The sequence below is a fragment of the Apostichopus japonicus genome, chromosome 8, assembly GCF_037975245.1.
Source record: "Apostichopus japonicus isolate 1M-3 chromosome 8, ASM3797524v1, whole genome shotgun sequence".
NCBI classification, from domain to species: domain Eukaryota; kingdom Metazoa; phylum Echinodermata; class Holothuroidea; order Aspidochirotida; family Stichopodidae; genus Apostichopus; species Apostichopus japonicus.
The window spans coordinates 10973126-10992643 of NC_092568.1; the positions used below are offsets into that span (position 1 = coordinate 10973126).

General features: G+C 35.9%; 1 protein-coding gene across 2 annotated transcripts; it reads right to left on the reverse strand.

Annotated features, from left to right (window-relative positions):
* Positions 1-138: 138 nt before the first annotated feature.
* Positions 139-18845, reverse strand: LOC139970611 (uncharacterized). 2 transcript variants are annotated; one of them, XM_071976445.1, is made up of 7 exons: positions 18708-18845; positions 15244-15469; positions 13156-13639; positions 11921-11946; positions 11334-11474; positions 9073-9144; positions 139-8681 (listed from the first exon to the last, which is right to left on the reverse strand). In XM_071976445.1, exons 2-6 carry the CDS (start codon positions 15400-15402, stop codon positions 9079-9081), a joined length of 876 nt encoding a protein of 291 aa, XP_071832546.1. In that variant the 5' UTR covers positions 15403-15469; positions 18708-18845; the 3' UTR covers positions 139-8681; positions 9073-9078. The 2 variants fall into 2 exon arrangements, with proteins under 2 accessions (XP_071832546.1, XP_071832547.1); XM_071976446.1 differs by having other exon boundaries at positions 18809-18825.
* Positions 18846-19518: the final 673 nt, after the last annotated feature.

Consider the following 19518-nt stretch of genomic DNA (forward strand, 5'->3'; position numbering starts at 1 on the left):
CAGCAATAAAACAATGTATTTGTGGCCTTCATAATAATCATCTTGAAAAATTGTAATATAATTATTAAAAGTAGACTAAATATGAGAGAAAATATTTGCTAAAATAAACTGGCTTTGTTTTCCCCCCCTTTTTTTAAATATTTGTATCACTTATAAAACAGTGTTGTAACCAGTCATGAGTCTAGTCACTAAATTTCAAAAGTGATTTGACCTGACATAAAGTTTGCCAACTTTTCTCCCCGTACGGTGGTCATAGGGTGACATACGAGATGTAGAGTTACCATGTCAGAATAACACAACATCTCGACAAAATATTGATTTTTTTTTTGTAGATATACCAACTTATGCTACCTTGACATCCCTGTAAAATTTGTCAAAATTTTGAGTTGCCATGTTACACATGACTTGGTATCTCAACATTAATCAAAATTTGTAAAATGATCCTAACATGGTATAACTCTACATCTCGCATGTCACCTTATGACTGCCGTACCCCCGGCATAGAGATAATACAGCGACTTGGAGATGAACGACTCCACTCGAGCCAGGCAAGTCAATGGCATGTGAATCAGTTCAGTCTTAGCCATACGTAGTAACTCTTTACAACTCTGTGTTGTAAAGTCATTTAATTAGAAGTATCATTGTGTATGATAACTTACGATACTTACTGCAACAATGTTCTTTTAAAGCATACACATGATAATAGTGATCTTTCTGATGTCGCTATGTGGTTTAGTTTTCTTAGCGATACGAAGTAACTCATTACGACTCGGTGTTGTAACGTCATTTAATTAGAAGTATCATTGTGTATGATGACTTACGATACTAACTGCAACAATGTTTGTTTAAAGCATACACACGATAATAGTGATCTTTCTGATGTTGCCCTGTGTTTTGTTTTATCCTGCAACTACATGATATCATCGATGGTTTGATCAGGTTTCCCTCGGAATTATATCTATTACGGTCAAAGTCTTGAATCAAAACGCACCATGGCATGGAGACATGTCCCTAAATATTATCCATGCTTGATATTACAACATCAACAAAAATGAAAATTAAATGGGTCCATGACAGCACTTGAAAATACAACAACTGACAGTCAATCTGTTTGCATTCAGGCTGTGCAGATTAACAAAATTGCAGTTTCGGAAAAGTGCTGGTTGCAAGTTTGAAACTTTCAAACCACCTGGCAACTACAGTGTCTATCAGTGCCACTACGTAATGTATAACATAGTACTGTACGTTGCATTTTGGGATTATGCAAAATGACTGTATGGTGCTACAATGCAGCAAACAGTATTTACTTCCGAGGTCATCTGTATGGTCCTCTAACTTTATCAAGTTAAAATCATTCACAAGTATTCGAAAGTACTTTCTGTGAGGTTATGACTCGATTCTCTTTATTCCCAAACTATGAGTATTAAACATATAAGGGAAAAACTCCCCTTGGGGGGGATGGTGGTAAAAATACTTGTTGATGTTTGAACAGGAGTGAAGATTTATATTTTAATCTTCCAGCATATTTGGGAACAATTAGGCTATGTTTTCAATGAAAAGTAAACTTCCTGGGAATCAAACTTTTACAAAACAAATAAATGGAATCATTTTTCTCATGCATGCATGAAATTGATGGACCTGTGCTATAAATTTGATCACCATTGCGCATATAGTAACTAATTTTGTCAGCCTCAAAAACCAAACAAAATTTGTTGATCGACTGTTTTCTTGAATGTTGCAGCTTATCAGATATGAAGCAAGGTGCAAACTGATATTAAGAAGTCTGACGTTTTTAATTTTTCAGTTTCTAGATTCTCCTTCCTTCAGATATATGCTATTACAGAAAGCGTGGACTACAAATATCGCAGTTTGCAAAAACATCAGAGGTCACTTCGTTATCTCAATATTTCTGAAGAGATTGAAAGAAAAATCTTATCAAAAGTTAGCGAAGAACATCACTTTCAGGCGCTCGATGATGATGATAATTACATTCGAATGCAACAGAAACATTTCAACAAAAAGAAACATTCAAATTCTTCCAAATTTAAACCCTTTAATTTCTATATACAAGGCATTATGACCTACTGCGATCCAGACGTAACTTTGTTTATTGGTCTCGTGAATGAAATATGTAATAGAAACAATTGGAGAAACTTTTGTAAAACAAAAGGCATTGTACTTGTTGTTTCGTGGACGGGTAAATTGATGAACACTGCAATTAAGTTAAGATTAACGAACTTCATGTTAATTACTGAACAAGAGTGTCTTTACTCATAAGTTCAACATAAAATATGAAGAACACAAAACAACATACACAATCAGAAAAATGTAAATATGAACCGAAAATGGTGACGATATCGAAAGCATTCTTGTCTTACGAAACACATTTCCACAGCTATGTAATGTGAAACAGTGATGAAAGTGCCACTGAGTTTTTGCTGTGACAAGATGGGACAGTTACATATCGTAGTTGCATGTAGATGTTACGGGTCCTTTCAAACTCAGTTTATTCTCATTATTGAAATACAATAATTCGTCTTGATTCTATATCAAACTGTTACATGAACCGATGAAACTGTTACGAGTTGATTACATAAGTTTACATACTCTTTCTACCCTCGTGTGATTCTCCACTGAGACTCACTGACGAAGTATTACATATTCATTGTCGACAATATTAAGTTACATATTTGATTAATCCCTCACTTCATTCTCACTACTGAGATGTATTAACTCCTCCTGATACACGTGGACAAAGTTACATTTGTTGATTACATAACCTTACAAACACTCTCAACCTAACTCAAAACTGCTGAGATCATGCAGTGGTTGAGTAATTGCACATAACCTATGTACGTTGATTTCCACAATTTTCCATAAATATTTTCAACCGGGTTGATTCTTTGTGTTTAAAAGGTAGTGCTATTACATTCGCTGTAATCGTTACATGTTATTACATATTGTCTTAACCTCACTTGATTCTCTGCTATTTCAAATGGTAGAGCAGTTAAATAATATGTGTGCTGGTTAAATACCTTCACAAATTCTTTTTCAACCTCATTTTACTCCCTGCTGCGACTCCTGAAGATAGCAATTGTTACATTATTATGTACTGTTTGTTGATTACATTTAATTTTACATAATCGTTCCAACCTGAGTTGATTCTCTGCTGAGATGCATCGACGGATCGATGACATATTATGTGTTGATAACATACTGAACAATGACATATTATGTGTTGATAACATACTGAACAATGACATCTTATGTGTTGATAGCATATTGAACAATGACATATTACTGAACAATGACATGTTATGTGTTGACAACATACTGAACAATGACATACAGTATTATGTGTTGATAACATACTGAACAATGACATATTATGTGTTGATAACATACTGAACAATGACATATTATGTGTTGATAGCATATTGAACAATGACATATTACTGAACAATGACATGTTATGTGTTAATAACATACTGAACAATGATAACAGTATTATGTGTTGATAACATACTGAACAATGACATATTATGTGTTGATAACATACTGAACAATGACATATTATGTGTTGATAGCATATTGAACAATGACATATTACTGAACAATGACATGTTATGTGTTGATAACATACTGAACAATGACATGCAGTATTCTGTGTTGATAACATACTGAACAATGACATATTCTGTGTTGATAACATACTGAACAATGACATATTATGTGTTGATAACATACTGAACAATGACATATTATGTGTTGATAACATACCGAACAATGACATATTATGTGTTGATAACATACTGAACAATGACATATTATGTGTTGATAACATACTGAACAATGACATATTATGTGTTGATAACATACTGAACAATGACATATTATGTGTTGATAACATACTGAACAATGACATATTTTGTGTTGATAACATACTGAACAATGACATATAATGTGTTGCTGACATACTGAACAATGACATATTATGTGTTGATAACATACTGAACAATGACATATTATGTGTTGGTAACATACTGAGCAATGACATATTATGTATTGATTACATACTGAACAATGACATATTATGTGTTGATAACATACAAAACGATGACATATTATGTGTTGATAACATATACTGTATATTGAGTTGATTCTCTCAGTTCTATCTCTCTGTAGAGATTAACAGATCTTGCTTCACAGCTAGAAGCATCTTTCAATACACAAGAAAGTACTTAAAGAGGACACAATCCATGATCTTTGGCTTTTATATGACATAATTAATATCAGAGAGATATCAGAGATTTCAAAGTCTTGTCTGTGATCAGCTGTCATTTTACAAAATGCCTCTAGGATCAGAAACATTCCACTTCTTCTTTGTATTTCATATCAAATTTCCAAGCAAAAACATTTAACAGTTTGACACTGAAACTATCATATTTATTTTCTAAATTGGTGGTTTATGACTAACAAGTTTTTAAATTGATATGTCTCTTCATGCTGGTGAACTGTGTAATTATTGCTTTCTTGCCATCCCTCACCAGTCTTACCTCTGAGATCATTTAGTAATCTTTCCAATCTTACAAAATTATATAGCTAAATAAGAAAAAATTGCTGCAAATTTATTAAAGTCTGAGAAAGTGTGCTTCATCACTAACCTATGGAAAAAGCCATATTTTTTTTAAGCAAATAACAATCTATCAAACAAAGAAAATTTAACCCTTGTTGCACATTGCCCCTTCAAAACTTTGGCAAATAAACCCAGCAACTATACAAATAACCCAGGAGTTGTGGAAGACTTTGCCAAGTTAATTTTGTTAAAAACTCTGTAAGATGATAAAGAAGAACAATCATTTCTCAATAAAACTTAAGAAAACATTTAAAACAATTGCAGAAGTAAAAAATACCAAATGAAACCCACATTAATAGCTTATCTTTCTTTTCTAATCTACTTTGAAGTTTAACGATGATTGGCAGATAAATGTAAAAATTCAAAATAAAAGGGAGCAACAACTGTTTGTTACTGAGCTGCTGAAACAAAGACATAAGACATAGTATATACTTAAAGATAACAACAAAATATTTAAAAAACATTAAATGAACTTTATTTTAAGTATCTGACTGATTTGACAACAGGCAAGCACGTTTCCTTTCAAGTCTTTCCAAATTGTCCGTAAACAAACGGTTGAAAATTCCCGAAATGTTTTGAACCCAACAATTCGAAACCAATGTTGAGGGGGTAAGACGTGAACACAGCTCATAAAATATCTCAGTGAGCACAACATGATCTAGCGTTTGACGTAGTAAAAGAAACGTCGGTAATGCCGATCGGGGACGAAAAGATGCGGTAATTTAGGGCTGAGACTGACAATAAAATATTTTCATTTTTTAAAACTGTTTACTGTTTAGTTTTTATGACGTTTCAAAGAAAAAGTACTGACGCCCAGAAAATACCTCTGAAGAAGTGTTGCATAAAGTTGCAATGAAAATGATCAGCAATTTTTGACAGAGAGAGTTTGTTTACAAAAAAGAAATCCACGTTTTGTTCGGTAAGCACTTTCTTTCACGACTCGTTACTTCATCAAATTTAATACGTTGTAAACATCCGAAGAGTACATTTAACATTGCTGTTTTTTTGCACTGGTTTAATATCAGTGCGGTATACAACTTACAAAAACTATTCAGCACAAATTTACCGCTTTATGCATACAGATTGCTGTGCAATATTACCATCTACTTCACATTGTGCAGTCAATGTCACAATGAAATTTAAACAAGATACAACTATTAATTGAATACCCAAGAATGGACTTGCAGTACTGTGATACGAGTTGATCTTAATATCGCCCGCACCTTAATTAATTGTTAGAGGCATCCAAAAGTGTTGTTTATCCCACAGATTCATCAATTAGAAAAATGATTAATTCAGAGTAGCGAAAATGATGACGATAGCCTTTTTAATATAAAATGATTCAAGTTTAAACATCCAAAATAAGGATCAAGAAAAGGATAACAGTTTTCAAAAAACGTGTAGGAAAATGGAAAGAAAAATTTGTGAAAAGACGGATCGGTCAAAATTATGCATAGGATTAGCACACAAATGTTTCGCTGTTAAGGGTTTTTTCACTAGTTGTGATCAAATTTGAATATTAAAAGAAAACATGTTTCCATCAGAATAAGATGCTGGCCCCATTCACACACCGAATATCTACAATTAAAAAATTTAAACTAATATTAATTACAATTAGTGTAAATATATTACGCTAAATTTTTAATTATCTTCGTACTTGCAAAACGTCTGTGTTTATGTACCAACTTTCCACAGGTGATTCACAGGTTGTTATGTTAATGAAATAATTTGAGATAAGTACTTTAGAGCATTTAAGTATCATGTTTTTTTTTATCTGTGAGTAACAGGACATATATACAGGAAAACAGTTTTAATGCCAAGGTAGTCTATGAAACGTTAAAGGTAAAGTACTCACAAGACGTTTAAGACAAACTTGGTGAATGAGTCACATTCACCTTAATTTTTCTGTAAGTACCAAGATGTCCTGAAAGAGAATTATCATGGCTGGCTAAGCCATGTATGATAGTTTCACACTACTCTTAGTACTTGTTAAGTACAACAAATTTGGTGAATAATTTATGAAATTGAAATTGAAAATTTTTGTAAGTACCAAGATGTCCTGAAAGAGAATTATCATGGCTGCCCAAGAATGTATGATAGTTTCACACTACTGTTAGTACTTGTTAAGTACAACAAATTTGGTGAATAATTTATGAAATTGAAATTTAAAATTTTTGTAAGTACCAAGATGTCTTGAAAGAGAAATATCATGCCTTGCCATTTTTAGGTACTTTGTAAGGTACAAGAAAAACATGGGTGAATACTTTCTAAGTTTAAACCTTTAAATTTTTTCTGTAGGTATATACTGTACATAGTTTGAAAGAGTGTGACAAATTTGGTGATTAATTGAAATAACTACATCTGTTTCTTCTATAAAATACTAGGACAAAGAATACTAGAAATGAAAAAGAAAGTCCCTTCATGCATGATAGTTAAGTACTCAAAAACGTAAAATCTGAAGAATAAATTAAAATTCACCCCAATATATATTCTGTGAGAGTGCCGTGATGTGGAAAGTTAAGTACTCGAAGAAGTAGGACAAACTTAGCAACAGCCCCCCCCCCCCCAAAGAAAAAAACGTTTACCTGAAGCTACAGAGCAAGAAATAGGATTTATTAAAAGAGAAATACCCATGGTGGCCTTTGCGTACTCCTAAAAGTAGAAACAACGAGAAGACGAATAAAAAATACCAAATCTTTGTAATATTGGGAAAAATGCGCCTGTGTGCTTGCTATACATACATGTACTAAATGGTCCAAACCTCAGTTCTGAAGCAAACCAAGAAACCTGTTCTAATCAATCATTTTTACGAGATGTCACAAGATATATATATATATATTTTTGCATCAACCCTTTTTAACATGTAATTGAACAAAACTCTCTTACAGTCTGATCAATTTGAGTAAATCCATATAGTGTGAATTTGTGAAACAGACAACTAGGTACTTACTATATAATTCTCCAAACACTAAATTAATTCAACAATGCCCTTTACCAATAAATTCTGATGGAATGTTGCAGATATTTTAAAATATTTTTCATATACATAACATTTTTAGTCAAACATTTATAACTCTTGAACATTACTCACTCTCTCTTCCTCCCTATATTAATTAGTCAGAAATAAATGTTACTTTCTGGTTGCATACAGACATAGGAAATTTGGGGAGCTCATTTGCATACCTAATGAGCCCAAACTACTTGTCATTCATGTTTTATGAAAACTTCAACTTATAACTTTTCCACCGATATACACGTCCCAATAGAAAATACTCCTCTAAATTGATGTAAAAAATCCCCAAATATTAATTTTTAATTATTGGAATAGTTCACCTGCATTGGACCGTACACCAAAAGGTTAAGTCCTTGCTGTAAAAAAAAGACACCCTCTCCTAGCTTCATTTATGCATTTTATGAAACAAATTTTCTGAGATTAAAACAAGACTTATTCTCCAGCTTCTTTTGACTCTGGGCATGCGAGTGCCACAAGGAATTTACCTTATGGTTCCTTGCCAACAACATCACTGCAATCAAAAAGACCACAAACTGTTAGAAAGCAAATCTAATTTTTTCAGGGAGAGAACATTAAACAAACAAAATGTGGGAGAGACATGGTACAAGCACAGGCGGGTTTTAAAAGTTGTTTCATGTTTCACCTAGTGACGCATGCACTCAGAAGTAAGTTCAAAATATTGCTAATGCACAACTTTGCTATCATTGAAGTTGTACAAACGAAAAAATGTGAAGAGAAATTGCCCACGAGCAGTATGTAGTGTAGAAACTTTTCCGTTGAAACCTTTCCTGGAATTTGCCAGCGCTGCAATTACCTTGCGGTATTCTACAGTCCCGTTAACACTCATCTGAAACAGCTCTCGCTAAAAAGCTCTGCAGCAGGGAGCTGTCCATTCTTGAAAGACTCACAGGTCAGGTTTCCTCGATCTGCTCACGAGTGCAAGCTCCTTCTCAGAGTCCTTAGGAGAGCGACCCCACAAGCCACGTAGTCTGTCAAATACCTGAGGATAAAATAGACTTCATCGGATCGTAGCTGTGAGAGAAGGGGGAAAAAATAACAAATCTTCAGAGCTTGTGACATTAATAGGTGGAAATAAATTGAAAATCAAGAATAGATAATTAATTTTTCAATAAATGTACCATGGGGAAGGTTTGGAAATGCATACAATGAAATCATGGGTACAATGCCACAACATAGAGACTTTATGATATAACCCAAGAATGCATACAAAATGGCCCCCTATCTTGTTGACCATTTGGATCATTGAGATTGACATGGCCATGTGTTGTTTTTAAAAAAAATGAAAAGATCACAAGCATATCGAGTTAACAATAAAAGCAGTTGGATATATAGCAAAATATGGATTTTTTTTTTTTGTCATCCCCACTAACAAAACAAGAGATAATGAAACCAGCTAACTTACATCATTTCAAAATTCGTCTTCAGAACTGTCAGCAAGGAGCATAACTCGGTCCGTTGGTGCCATATCGTGATCCTAAACAAGACAACCAAACATGTCCCTCATCACATCAGAATAGTAAAGAATTGTAAAGGCAATTCTGGATAAAAATGACATTACATAATCGACCAACAGCAGCCATTTCACTCTACTTATTATTTTGCCCATCTATTGAAATGATGTCGAAAACATTTGATTCTTAAGTCTCAAGATGATGAGTCAGGTATCAAGGAACAAGTACCCACGTTCTGCCTTTTGATCTACACACCGCATTTTTCATAGCAGATTAACCTTGCCTAGCCTATTATGCATATTAATATTAGGACTGAAGATGTTTCTTTGACATTAGGTCTAACTGACAGCTCATTGCACCCATTTGTACAGAGCTTACATATTTCAGACGAATATCAACCTGTGATACTTTATGGTTTCTTTGTAATGTTAAACAACAATACTACCACATGAAGTTCACGACTGAACTCTGTACAATAGTAAATATCATTATAAAGCATAATAAACGTGCCAGCTATGTTGTCATAGTTTGAGACATGGACAGACCAAGCTCAAAAGACTTTCGTGGTCATGTTAAGTCCCTGCCCTGAAATGTTACATCCTGTCAGATCTATAGTGCAGTAACCATGAAACAGCAAGACCTTGATTTTTTATTTGAATAATTTGTACAGGGCAGGTAAGATCCTACCATTGACATTGCATTTTTGATTTCAGATTTTGATTGGCTTGATGACCCATGGATTTAAAACTGGCCCCCTGCGCACTGACAGACAGGTCAGTGCACACGACTCTTCGCAGTTAACGGCCGGAACTTGCTCAGGTCGTATGCAAATTTATTACCCCACGATTGATTACATATGCTAAGACTGTGCAAGTTTGAGTCATGAACGGCCACACACTGCCGACCATCGGTAGGGTAAAATGCTGCATGTTCGGTGTTTCCCGACTGAAGCAATGGCAAAGGTCAAAGTCAGTCGTATTCTTATGACAGCATTTGCACACTGCCCGCAGATATCCTCTACTGAATGACGGTTTGAGTCGGGCCCTGCCAGTATGGAGCGGACTTAAAGCAGCAAGTTTCGCTGAGAGTAGGAAAAAGGCCAACAACATTTCTAGCCACAGTACTTTGACTGGGCCTTTTATGTTTGTATCCTGTTTTACTCCTGTGACAATGATTAAACATGTAGGCTTTTTCCAGCTAAGTACGTAGTTAAGGCACACAAGATCCTGAAATTGGGATAGTATTTATGGCATATTATGTGGCCACACTGCAAGGTCAAGGAGGTCTGACTTATAAGCAGCCCTCGCTTTGTGACTCTCTGCTGCCAACTTATTATGCAATATCCAGATTTCATCATGTGTATTTACTGAGATCTGTGACTGGAGGAGATCTCAGACTATGATGTGGCACTTGGTTGCCCTGAAGTGCTACTATAGGCATAGGAGGCGGGAAAGGGGGGGGGGCTAGAGCCCCCCTGCGACGTCTTTCTACGTCGGATGCATCGGATTTAACCAGATTCTAGACAAAATACGAATCAGATTCACGGCTTTGATACTACTAGTTTATACAGCCATTTTGTAGAACAACTTCATGTGACCAGTCTGTCAAATAGTGTAACCTGCTAGGATCGATACTGCTATTAAGAATCATGCGATAATAATTGTCAGTACACAACGCCCCCCAAACCAAATATTTTTGTGAAAATTTGGGCAATTTGCTGCAAATTTTTCGGGCACCTACTGAAAGAAAAATAAATTGTAATGATGTAGCTAAAGGAAATCAAAAGTTTAAAAAATTCTCCTTGGTAATTAAAATAAAGTTGTAAGCTTGTCCAACTAATTTGCCACTACTAATGTAAAAGCCAATATGATATGTACATTAAGACTTTGAACTTGTGCAGAGTGCGTGAAAAATTTTGGTTAAATGTTTCAGGCAAGTCGTCACAGCGCCCCAATTCAAATTGGGCTCCTACGCCATTTCTACCCAGCTTTCAAAGTTTGTAATGAATATTTTTTGCTGCGTATCGCTTCATAACTTGCATGTCGCATTTAGTCTACGAGGTGTAAACATTTTTCGATCTGTTATCTGAGGGAAAGAATCACAACTGTCAAGTAAGAGAGGGTTTCAAGAAGTTCCTTTTCTTTATACGCTATTTTTGTCTGGGGCTCGATGGGGGTGGGGTGGAGAGGGCGGATACAACAATTGTACTAACCATTAATCTCCTCCGGCTGCTGCTACCTTTACCATCTTTGTCTAGACAGGATCGGACGGAACAAGCGATGAAAACTATGAAGACGGCAAGAACGATACCCGCAGCGATCGGAATTATGACTTTTGCTGTGAAACTGTCTTTCTGTACAAGAAAATACGGGAAGGGATTTTTATAAATTTATCAAGATGATCCAGCTAGAGCACAGTCGGTAAAATTTCATGTTATATTCACACATGACTGGACATCTCTCAATCTTAACTAAAATCATCAATGTGGTTACAATCAGTTGCTTGTTTCCTAATTAACCTGCTTATTCAATGTTTAGTCAAATACTTTTCTGTCCCCAAAATTTAAGTAACATTATTTTTTCAGATTTCTCTGTGTGCATGCAACCTTGTAAGCTCTCATCTCAGACTGCCTCATTTTGGTCATTCCTGGACACAGTTTTTTGGGTGTAGACCTCTTAATGCACTTTATACCTTATAAATGGCCAAGTAATGGCGTTCACCATAATGCTTTCAGTTCCACACAAAATGCTGCTTTACATTAAAAAAAAAAAAATCAACAAGTAAAAAATGTGTACTTACATCAATACCTGGCAAGAACTCTGTACCTGTAATTAAAAGAAAAACAAGAGAAAACATAAAAAAAAAGTCAGGTTTAGTAGTTGCCTTTAATTCATGATGGAGGAGCAGTGTATGACAGACAGCAATAGGGCTATATGCCGGATATGAGATGTATAATATCACAGACCACAGTAACAAAATGATCCGGAACATTATCTACCACAAAACAAATGCTTTGACAACTGGTTTGGTTCAAGAATAATCGGCAGACATACGTTGCTATCTTGTGTCACATGTCTGCAGTATTCCCTAGCGTAGAGAAAGGCCGAAAAACCATGTGTTCCAAATGTGGTTACATCTGTACGATATTCTACAGTTTGCAAGCCTCAGATTTTGTTATTGCCTTGTTAACAATGATACAAGCTGAATCCTATGTTTACTGGTACTGTATGACCTATGCACTACAGTTACCCAGAATGACGAATGTGACTGTTATATTCTCTGTGCGTTTTTGGTATACGATAGGTGACATGGTCAAGTTTTAACAGTCGTCTGATTGGAGAAGATGTCCAAACCTCGTCTGCGGCGAAATTAAAAAACAAGCTTGGGAGATCGTCTGGCTGACGACTACAGTAGTTATTCGCATCAAATTTGGATTGCATCATAAATAATGTACATCCCCCAAATAGGTGTAAACAATACAATGGAATCACCCTCCATCACTTTGGAGATGTTTAAAAAAAAAAAGTGCTTAAAAATAGTGGCAGGCCTACTGCAAAATGGACACGAAGTTGGGGGGAGGGGGGTTTACTGGCCCAAAGCTGGTGTTCTATTCACCAAACCTACACATCTCCCCCGCTGGATACATATATTGATCGTTCTTCCTTAGTTTGCTATATTTTTCTTCTTTTATGTGGACCAAAGTTACCCTTTGACCAATTTGACAACCAGTCAAAATCCTTAAAAAAAATGTTGGCCCTTGGCTGTAATAAGCATATGATGAGTAGTATCAAACAGGTTATGATACTTTCTCTGGGATAGTTGTGGTTAATTACAAAGTTAATGAAAAACAAAGTTCCACTGTGAAGTGAATAGAAGCCTAATAAGTTTCGAAATGAAATAACAGCTTGGGAATATTACAGACAAAATCTGCAGTTTATTTGCAAAACCATGTGCTTCCAATACCAAAAGCATAAACTTATTACTATATATGACTTAGATTACAATGTAGGGTAAACTATCTATGAAATTCTCACCGCTATTTGTAGAATTTTGTGTAACCGTTCCTTTCGTAGTGCCCCCTCCGTGTGGCACTGTTAAACGTGCCGATGGAGCTTTGGTAGATTTAGTAACTTTCGCTGGTGCCTTGCTTTCTGTTTTGGCTGGTGTTGCTCTGGATTCTGTAATGGATGATGCTGTTGGTGTCTCCACGGCTGGTGGTGTGGCGATGGTACTCACTTTCTCTGTTAAAGTTCTTATAGGTGTTTTTGCCATCGTTGTTGTTGCTGTTGTTGTCGAAGCAGAAGTTGTTGTCTGTTTCTCTGTAGTTGTTGTCTGTTTCTCTGTAGTTGTTGTCTGTTTCTGTGTAGTAATTATCTTGGAAGCTGTAGTTGTTATGTTGGGAGGTGCTTTCGGTGCTGTCTCTTTCTTTGCGGTCGTAATTTCACCTTTCTTAGTTGGAGTAGTTGGCGAAGCATTGACCAATATTTCCATTGTATCAGTGGATAATAATATCTCTTCCTAGATGTACGGAGAGAGAAGAGTGGACTTTCGTTAAATTGCCGCACTGACGGCATGAAGTACACCACTTTCAGGGCTGATGATTATTGGAAGAAAATTCTATTGCTTTAGTAGAGGAGGACTGCCACTGAAAAAACCTAGAGTTTTACACCAGTTATTATATGCAATGCCACTTTATGGACTGTCCAATGCACTCATTGTCAATCCTTCATAATAGGCTATTGTGTCAGAACAACAACTTCTGTGTTTGTTTTCTGAACGATGGTCAACACTGTATTTGAGAGAATATTTTTCGCAAACTAAACAAATTTCTTTAAAAACATTCCAAGATGTATGAGCTCTGTTTGCACCACTAACTTATACAGACAATAAAGCTATGTTTTGGAAAGAGAGTTCCATGGTTGCAACTAAACATGTGCTTGTCATGTAACATCCTTAGATCGAGTGACGTGCTGTGCATACCAAACCAGTTTGCCATTTAACTTTACCGACAATAAAACCACAGCATTTTACTGTTACCGATGTGCATCAAATTATGTAATTCCACATCCATCTCTACACTAGAGTTATTAATATTCATGGGAAATTTTGCATATAGCGCTCAGAAGTATTTGATACTACAGTATATCTGCATCACATCAGACTGGTACGCCGAGGTCCCCAATGAAAGAACCAAAGTCTGGGCCTCAGTGATAACCAATGTAAATTTTTGGGTTGAATTAGGAAATTTGTCAAAAGTTCTGCATTTCACTTGACACTGTCTTAAGTTTCCCCTTAGACGGTACAGTACACTTTAATTTGTCAGGAAATATGCTCCTCCCTCAAATAGTTACCTGGCTTTGCCACCACCACACCCCACCCCTACCCCAATTTAGACTGTGGGGAGGGGGGTTCACTGCCTAAAAAGTTTTCACAAACTCTGTCCATTTACAAGTGTAGTTTGGATTCCCACCTAAGACTTTCTATATTTAATTAAAAGTATTTGGTGTATAGTGCACCAGTATGTCGAGTATTGCATACAAGCCCTTAGTGTACGGCTAGCTACAGTATGCTGATTCTAAACAGAACTTTGCATTGCTTGCAATTTCCAATATTCCTGTGTTTGGTAATATGTTGCTGACTACATTTCAAGTTTGTTTTTTTCAGGTTTTTTTGCAAAATAAATCTGAAGGTTTATGAAATGTACCTGAGCAGTCTCAGGAGAAATTACAAATTCTTTAATTCACCCACCCCCCCACCCCTGAAATCAGGAAAATCATAGTCTAGTAAAACTGCATCAAAAGATAAATGCATAAAGACTAGAAGAACTCATATATATATATATATATATATATCTAGTTTAGGTTTAGAGCCATCTTCTTTACCAGCAGATTATCAAGTTTTAAGAATCTAGTGGAATGTGGACTATATACAGCAACATTTGAGTTGTCCTAAATTTTCTTCTTTGTTTTTTTAATCAAGATTTAAATCAGTAATTCAAATTGGCCAAGCTTGAGTGAAATGCCAGTCTTTGCTCATCGGACAAAAGTTTTGCTCTGCTTAAATCTGAAGGTGGGTTGATTTCATTCCTGGAAAATGCAATAAAAGTGTACATAGTAACTCACAGTTTCCAATTCATTTGGAAAAGTTGTTCCAGGTTGTTCCGTATCTGTACCATTTACAGGTTGTGGTGGGCCAGCCGGAGGGTCTTGTGATTTAACAGTGACCAACACATAAGCTGGCACAAACAACAAACAGGTCAATGACCTAATTGAAATCTTCATCTTTGACTCTTTCCTGTACTTTACTGATTATGAAATATATTCTGCAAAAAACATTTCTGTCAAAAACCTGAAAGAACAAAACAAGAAAAAAGTCAAACAGTTACTGAAATTGCTGACGAACACTATAATCATGTGCGTTGCCAAAATAGTATTATGATAGTACTGTACTTAGTGTTGCCAGTTTGGTGTTTTTGATATGTCAAAAAACAACATGAAATGCCATTTTTAAATTTTCATTGGACGGAGGACATGATATTATATTGTTTCAATTTGTGGAGTCGTGCGGCCACTTTCACATATGATTTTTTGTCCATGTTTTTTTTTTTTTAACTAGGTAAGGGGAGATTAATGCTTAATTGCATTTCTATAGTTCCAGAGGCACCCAGTTACTGTAGTATCCTTGCAAAGACTATTAAGGCCCGGTCACACTAGACCGATTTTTTATCGGAATACTATCCGATTTTCCCGGAGGAATCGAAACAGCCAGTTTTTTGTTCGGGTCTTCTAGCCACAGTGATAAAGGACCTGATTTGCTATCTGTTGAGCCATTCCGATGTGGAATAGCCCTCTCCTAACTTTTGATATTGACTCCGTTTCCTTTTATCGGATAGCTATCCGATTTCTCTTCCGATTTTTATCGTTTTTCAATTTGACGTCACTTCAGAATGTAGTCAGTTCCAGAACTCATCAGATTTGGAGTAGGTATTCGAATATTCCACTGCATTCATTACATTCACTACCACAAACCTCACTCTTCGGCCTAAAATCTGAAAAATCGGACCGTATTCCGATAAAATATCGCTGTAGTGTGACCGGGCCTTTACTGTGCTTTCAATTCTTTATCGATAATAGACATGGCAAACCATATACATACAGTATTTGTCCCTTTCCACTTATGCGTTTTTAAGTTTTACAAAATTGTGCCAATAAATTTAATAGTTGGATTAATTATCCTCTTGACCACCCACTTCAATCTGCCATGTCTCTTCAATGCCCCTTCTGCCTCAGTATAAGCACACGACAATTCCCAAATGAATGTCTTCTGATGAGTACACCTTGGCTAATCAATTGTCATATCACATTGAACTAATATGTTTATGACCCAACACTTTTTTAGAGGTCAAAACATAAAACCATCAGAAAGCAGCCAAGTTCTATTCAGCCATTATCAACCTTGAAGAACTACTAAGTCCTGTAATATTTGTTTCCCTCCTCCATGTGTATTCTCGATCACTCAACATGGTACACATTAATATTATACATTGAAAACATAAAATTTGTATGGTCTGCTTATATATTCAAGCAAGCGCAGTTAATATCAGTGTAGATGTAAGTAGACAGCAAAAGAAACCAATTGCAGTACACGGCTAAATTATGAGAAAATAATCTACGTAAACAAGTTTGGACAAAATGAAAAGGCATTTCTAAGCTCCAGAAAGTCCGGAAAGAATAATTTAAACTTTCAACACTCAAAGCATATTTAAATTTATGAAAGATTTCATCAATATTTGACTCGGTGTTACTTGTCTTGCATACAAAAATATAATACTTCAGGTGAATAATTAAAAAGTTGTAATAGCTGGAAATTGTTAAATTCCTCCAAAGAACATTGATTTCTACCATTTCATGTCGTTCAGTCTGACTAAATATTGATACGGTGGATAAAAACATTTGGAATGTTTTACCACCTTTCACTTCATAATGTTCATTTTAGGAGACCCCCAAATTGCAACAAATTGAGAATCCATACAATATCCCACCTATATCCAGTGTCAATTATCATAAAACAATATTAGTAAATTTGTATTCTGCATTTTTCACTCTATTTGGCTGTCAATAAAATTGCATCAGAGAAAAACTGGCAACCCTGGTAGAGTTTACTACAAATACTTCAGTAGTACAGATACTACTACTACTAGTACTATGATGAGAGATCACAAACACAGAAAATTACAGTCTTTAATGGGTAAACTAAAGCATCCATGTCTGTTGGTCAAATTGCACACAGGCACTAGGGTAATCAAATTCCGAGACCAACTTCTATGTTATACCTAAAAATGATTGGATTCAACTGTCTAGAATTTTGAATGAATTGCCCAAAACTTACTGGTTTCTGAAGGAGATGTAAGTGGGGGGGGGGGGGTGACCAGGGAGCGAGGGCGCAGCGCTAAAACGTTCCAATTTGTAGTTAGGTAAATGGGTAAAAGCATATGTGGAGTGGGAGAAAGGTAAGAGAGGTAGTGAAGCAAATGTCCACAACTGTTGGTACTTTGTTGTGAGTTAAGGCTAGGACTGGCATTAGGCCTGGGGTAAATGGTGGGGGTACCGCATTGCACATACTGTAACCTGAACCATGGCCCTTATCCAGTACTAGACAGCACAAATGTACCATGTGCCAACAGGTAAAAACTGGGTCTTGACTAATAATTGGTAATTTACTATGGTGGTGTACGTTAAATTTGTGTGTCCCCTAAATTCGCATACTGTGTTTAATGTAGCGGCACTGATAGACACCGTAGTTGCTATGCTTGTAAGTCAAAATTGTAAACCACTTTTTCAAGCACAATTTTAATGTACAAAGCCTTAAACTTAGAACCAACCAAAGTTGCCACAGTGACACAAGAAAACATCAATTTTGTAATTTGAGACACATTCATAGATCATTCCACCCATTTAGCGGATTTATACAGTAAACTTCAACGTACGTAATGCTGGGGAAATCTTTCCCGACCTTTACCATCGATGAAAGCACATAGCTGAAGGATAAAACTAAACCACTGAAAACAATCAGCAAGATCATTATCACCGCTATCATGATTTAAAAGAACACAATAGCCCTTACTATTGCGAATTTACCGTGTACTGTCATACTTATTGCAGTCACTAGTACTACTCGTGCCGTGGTACTGTTTGGATACAGTAGTTTCATTACAATATTAATAATAATATTGAATTTACCACGTCGTTCGGCCTGTGTTATTTTACAACGTTACTTGTTAGGTCTATCTAAGTTCAGTATACGCAAGCTAGTTCCAATATACACTGACAGAGTAGTCTTGTTCACCGCTGTACATAGCAACTATTAACGTCTAGCCAGCTAGGGCCAATGCCTAGGATATACTAGCCTAACGTTAGGTCCAGCCTACTTACACAGTAATAAGTGCAGAATAATAAAAACCTTCATGCAGACAGAAATGAGAAACTTATTGTGATGTAGTTTGTGCTCAAGTCCATTTCTGAATCTTAAATATTACATTAAGCGGAAGTTAAACATAAAATTGATAGAAGGATGCAATATAACATACCTAAATAAACAACACTTATTTTCGATCAGCAAGATCTGTCACCTTGAATTTGTATGACATTGACAAATATAAATGTACACTACTTATGTACAAGTACGTACTTGAAAAAGCTAGGTTAGCACCAGCTGTACAGTAGAGATCTTTCATAGAAAGAAGTTCTTCGACAGTTACATCTCTAGATTGCGAAATATACTGTCATACTCATAGTGTGTGTTCATGATTGTGTTCATGGAGTTAGAAAAGGTCGTACAGACGTGGAAGGGTGGACGTGGTATGAGGGGGGGGGGGGTCAAACTTGGAGCCGAAATTCAGCATGTGGTTACAATCAGTGATAATTGGAGAAATCAAACTCGTTCTCTCTGTTTCTCTCTTAAGTACACATATATTTCTCAGATTGCAAAATGTTACAAATCACCAGCTGGGCTTGGAACACATTCCAGAGAACTGTAATTCCCCATCATATCAAACAGACATGTTTTGAGCTTTAAAATCGCTACTTTAGAGATCGAGAGGCTTTGAAGTCGCTACTTTAGAGATCAAGAAATATCACCAAATGCTAAATTTAAAGCTTCAGGGGGTGGGGGGGGGGGCTCAGCCTACTATTACATGCAAGTAGGCCTACCTCTCTCGCAAATGAAGGAGTCGTACGAGACGACATGTAACCAGTAGCTGCAGTCGATCTTGACGGCTTCGCCTTCTGGATCCGCTATTATAGGGCTTTGAAACCCTTTCCAGAAAAATTTAATTCCTCTATTTAATGTGTATGTTTGCTACAATTAAGAGAACAAGAATAAATCACTTAATTGAGAAA

Excerpts from the sequence above, each read along its gene's own strand:
- LOC139970611 (XM_071976445.1), bottom strand. The coding sequence starts at position 15,402 with ATGAAGATTTCAATTAGGTCATTGACCTGTTTGTTGTTTGTGCCAGCT. Across the intron at positions 13,640-15,243 it reads TTCCAAATGAATTGGAAACT|GAAGAGATATTATTATCCAC; the intron begins GTGAGTTACTAT and ends CCGTACATCTAG. Across the intron at positions 11,475-11,920 it reads AGTTCTTGCCAGGTATTGAT|AAAGACAGTTTCACAGCAAA; the intron begins GTAAGTACACAT and ends TTTCTTGTACAG.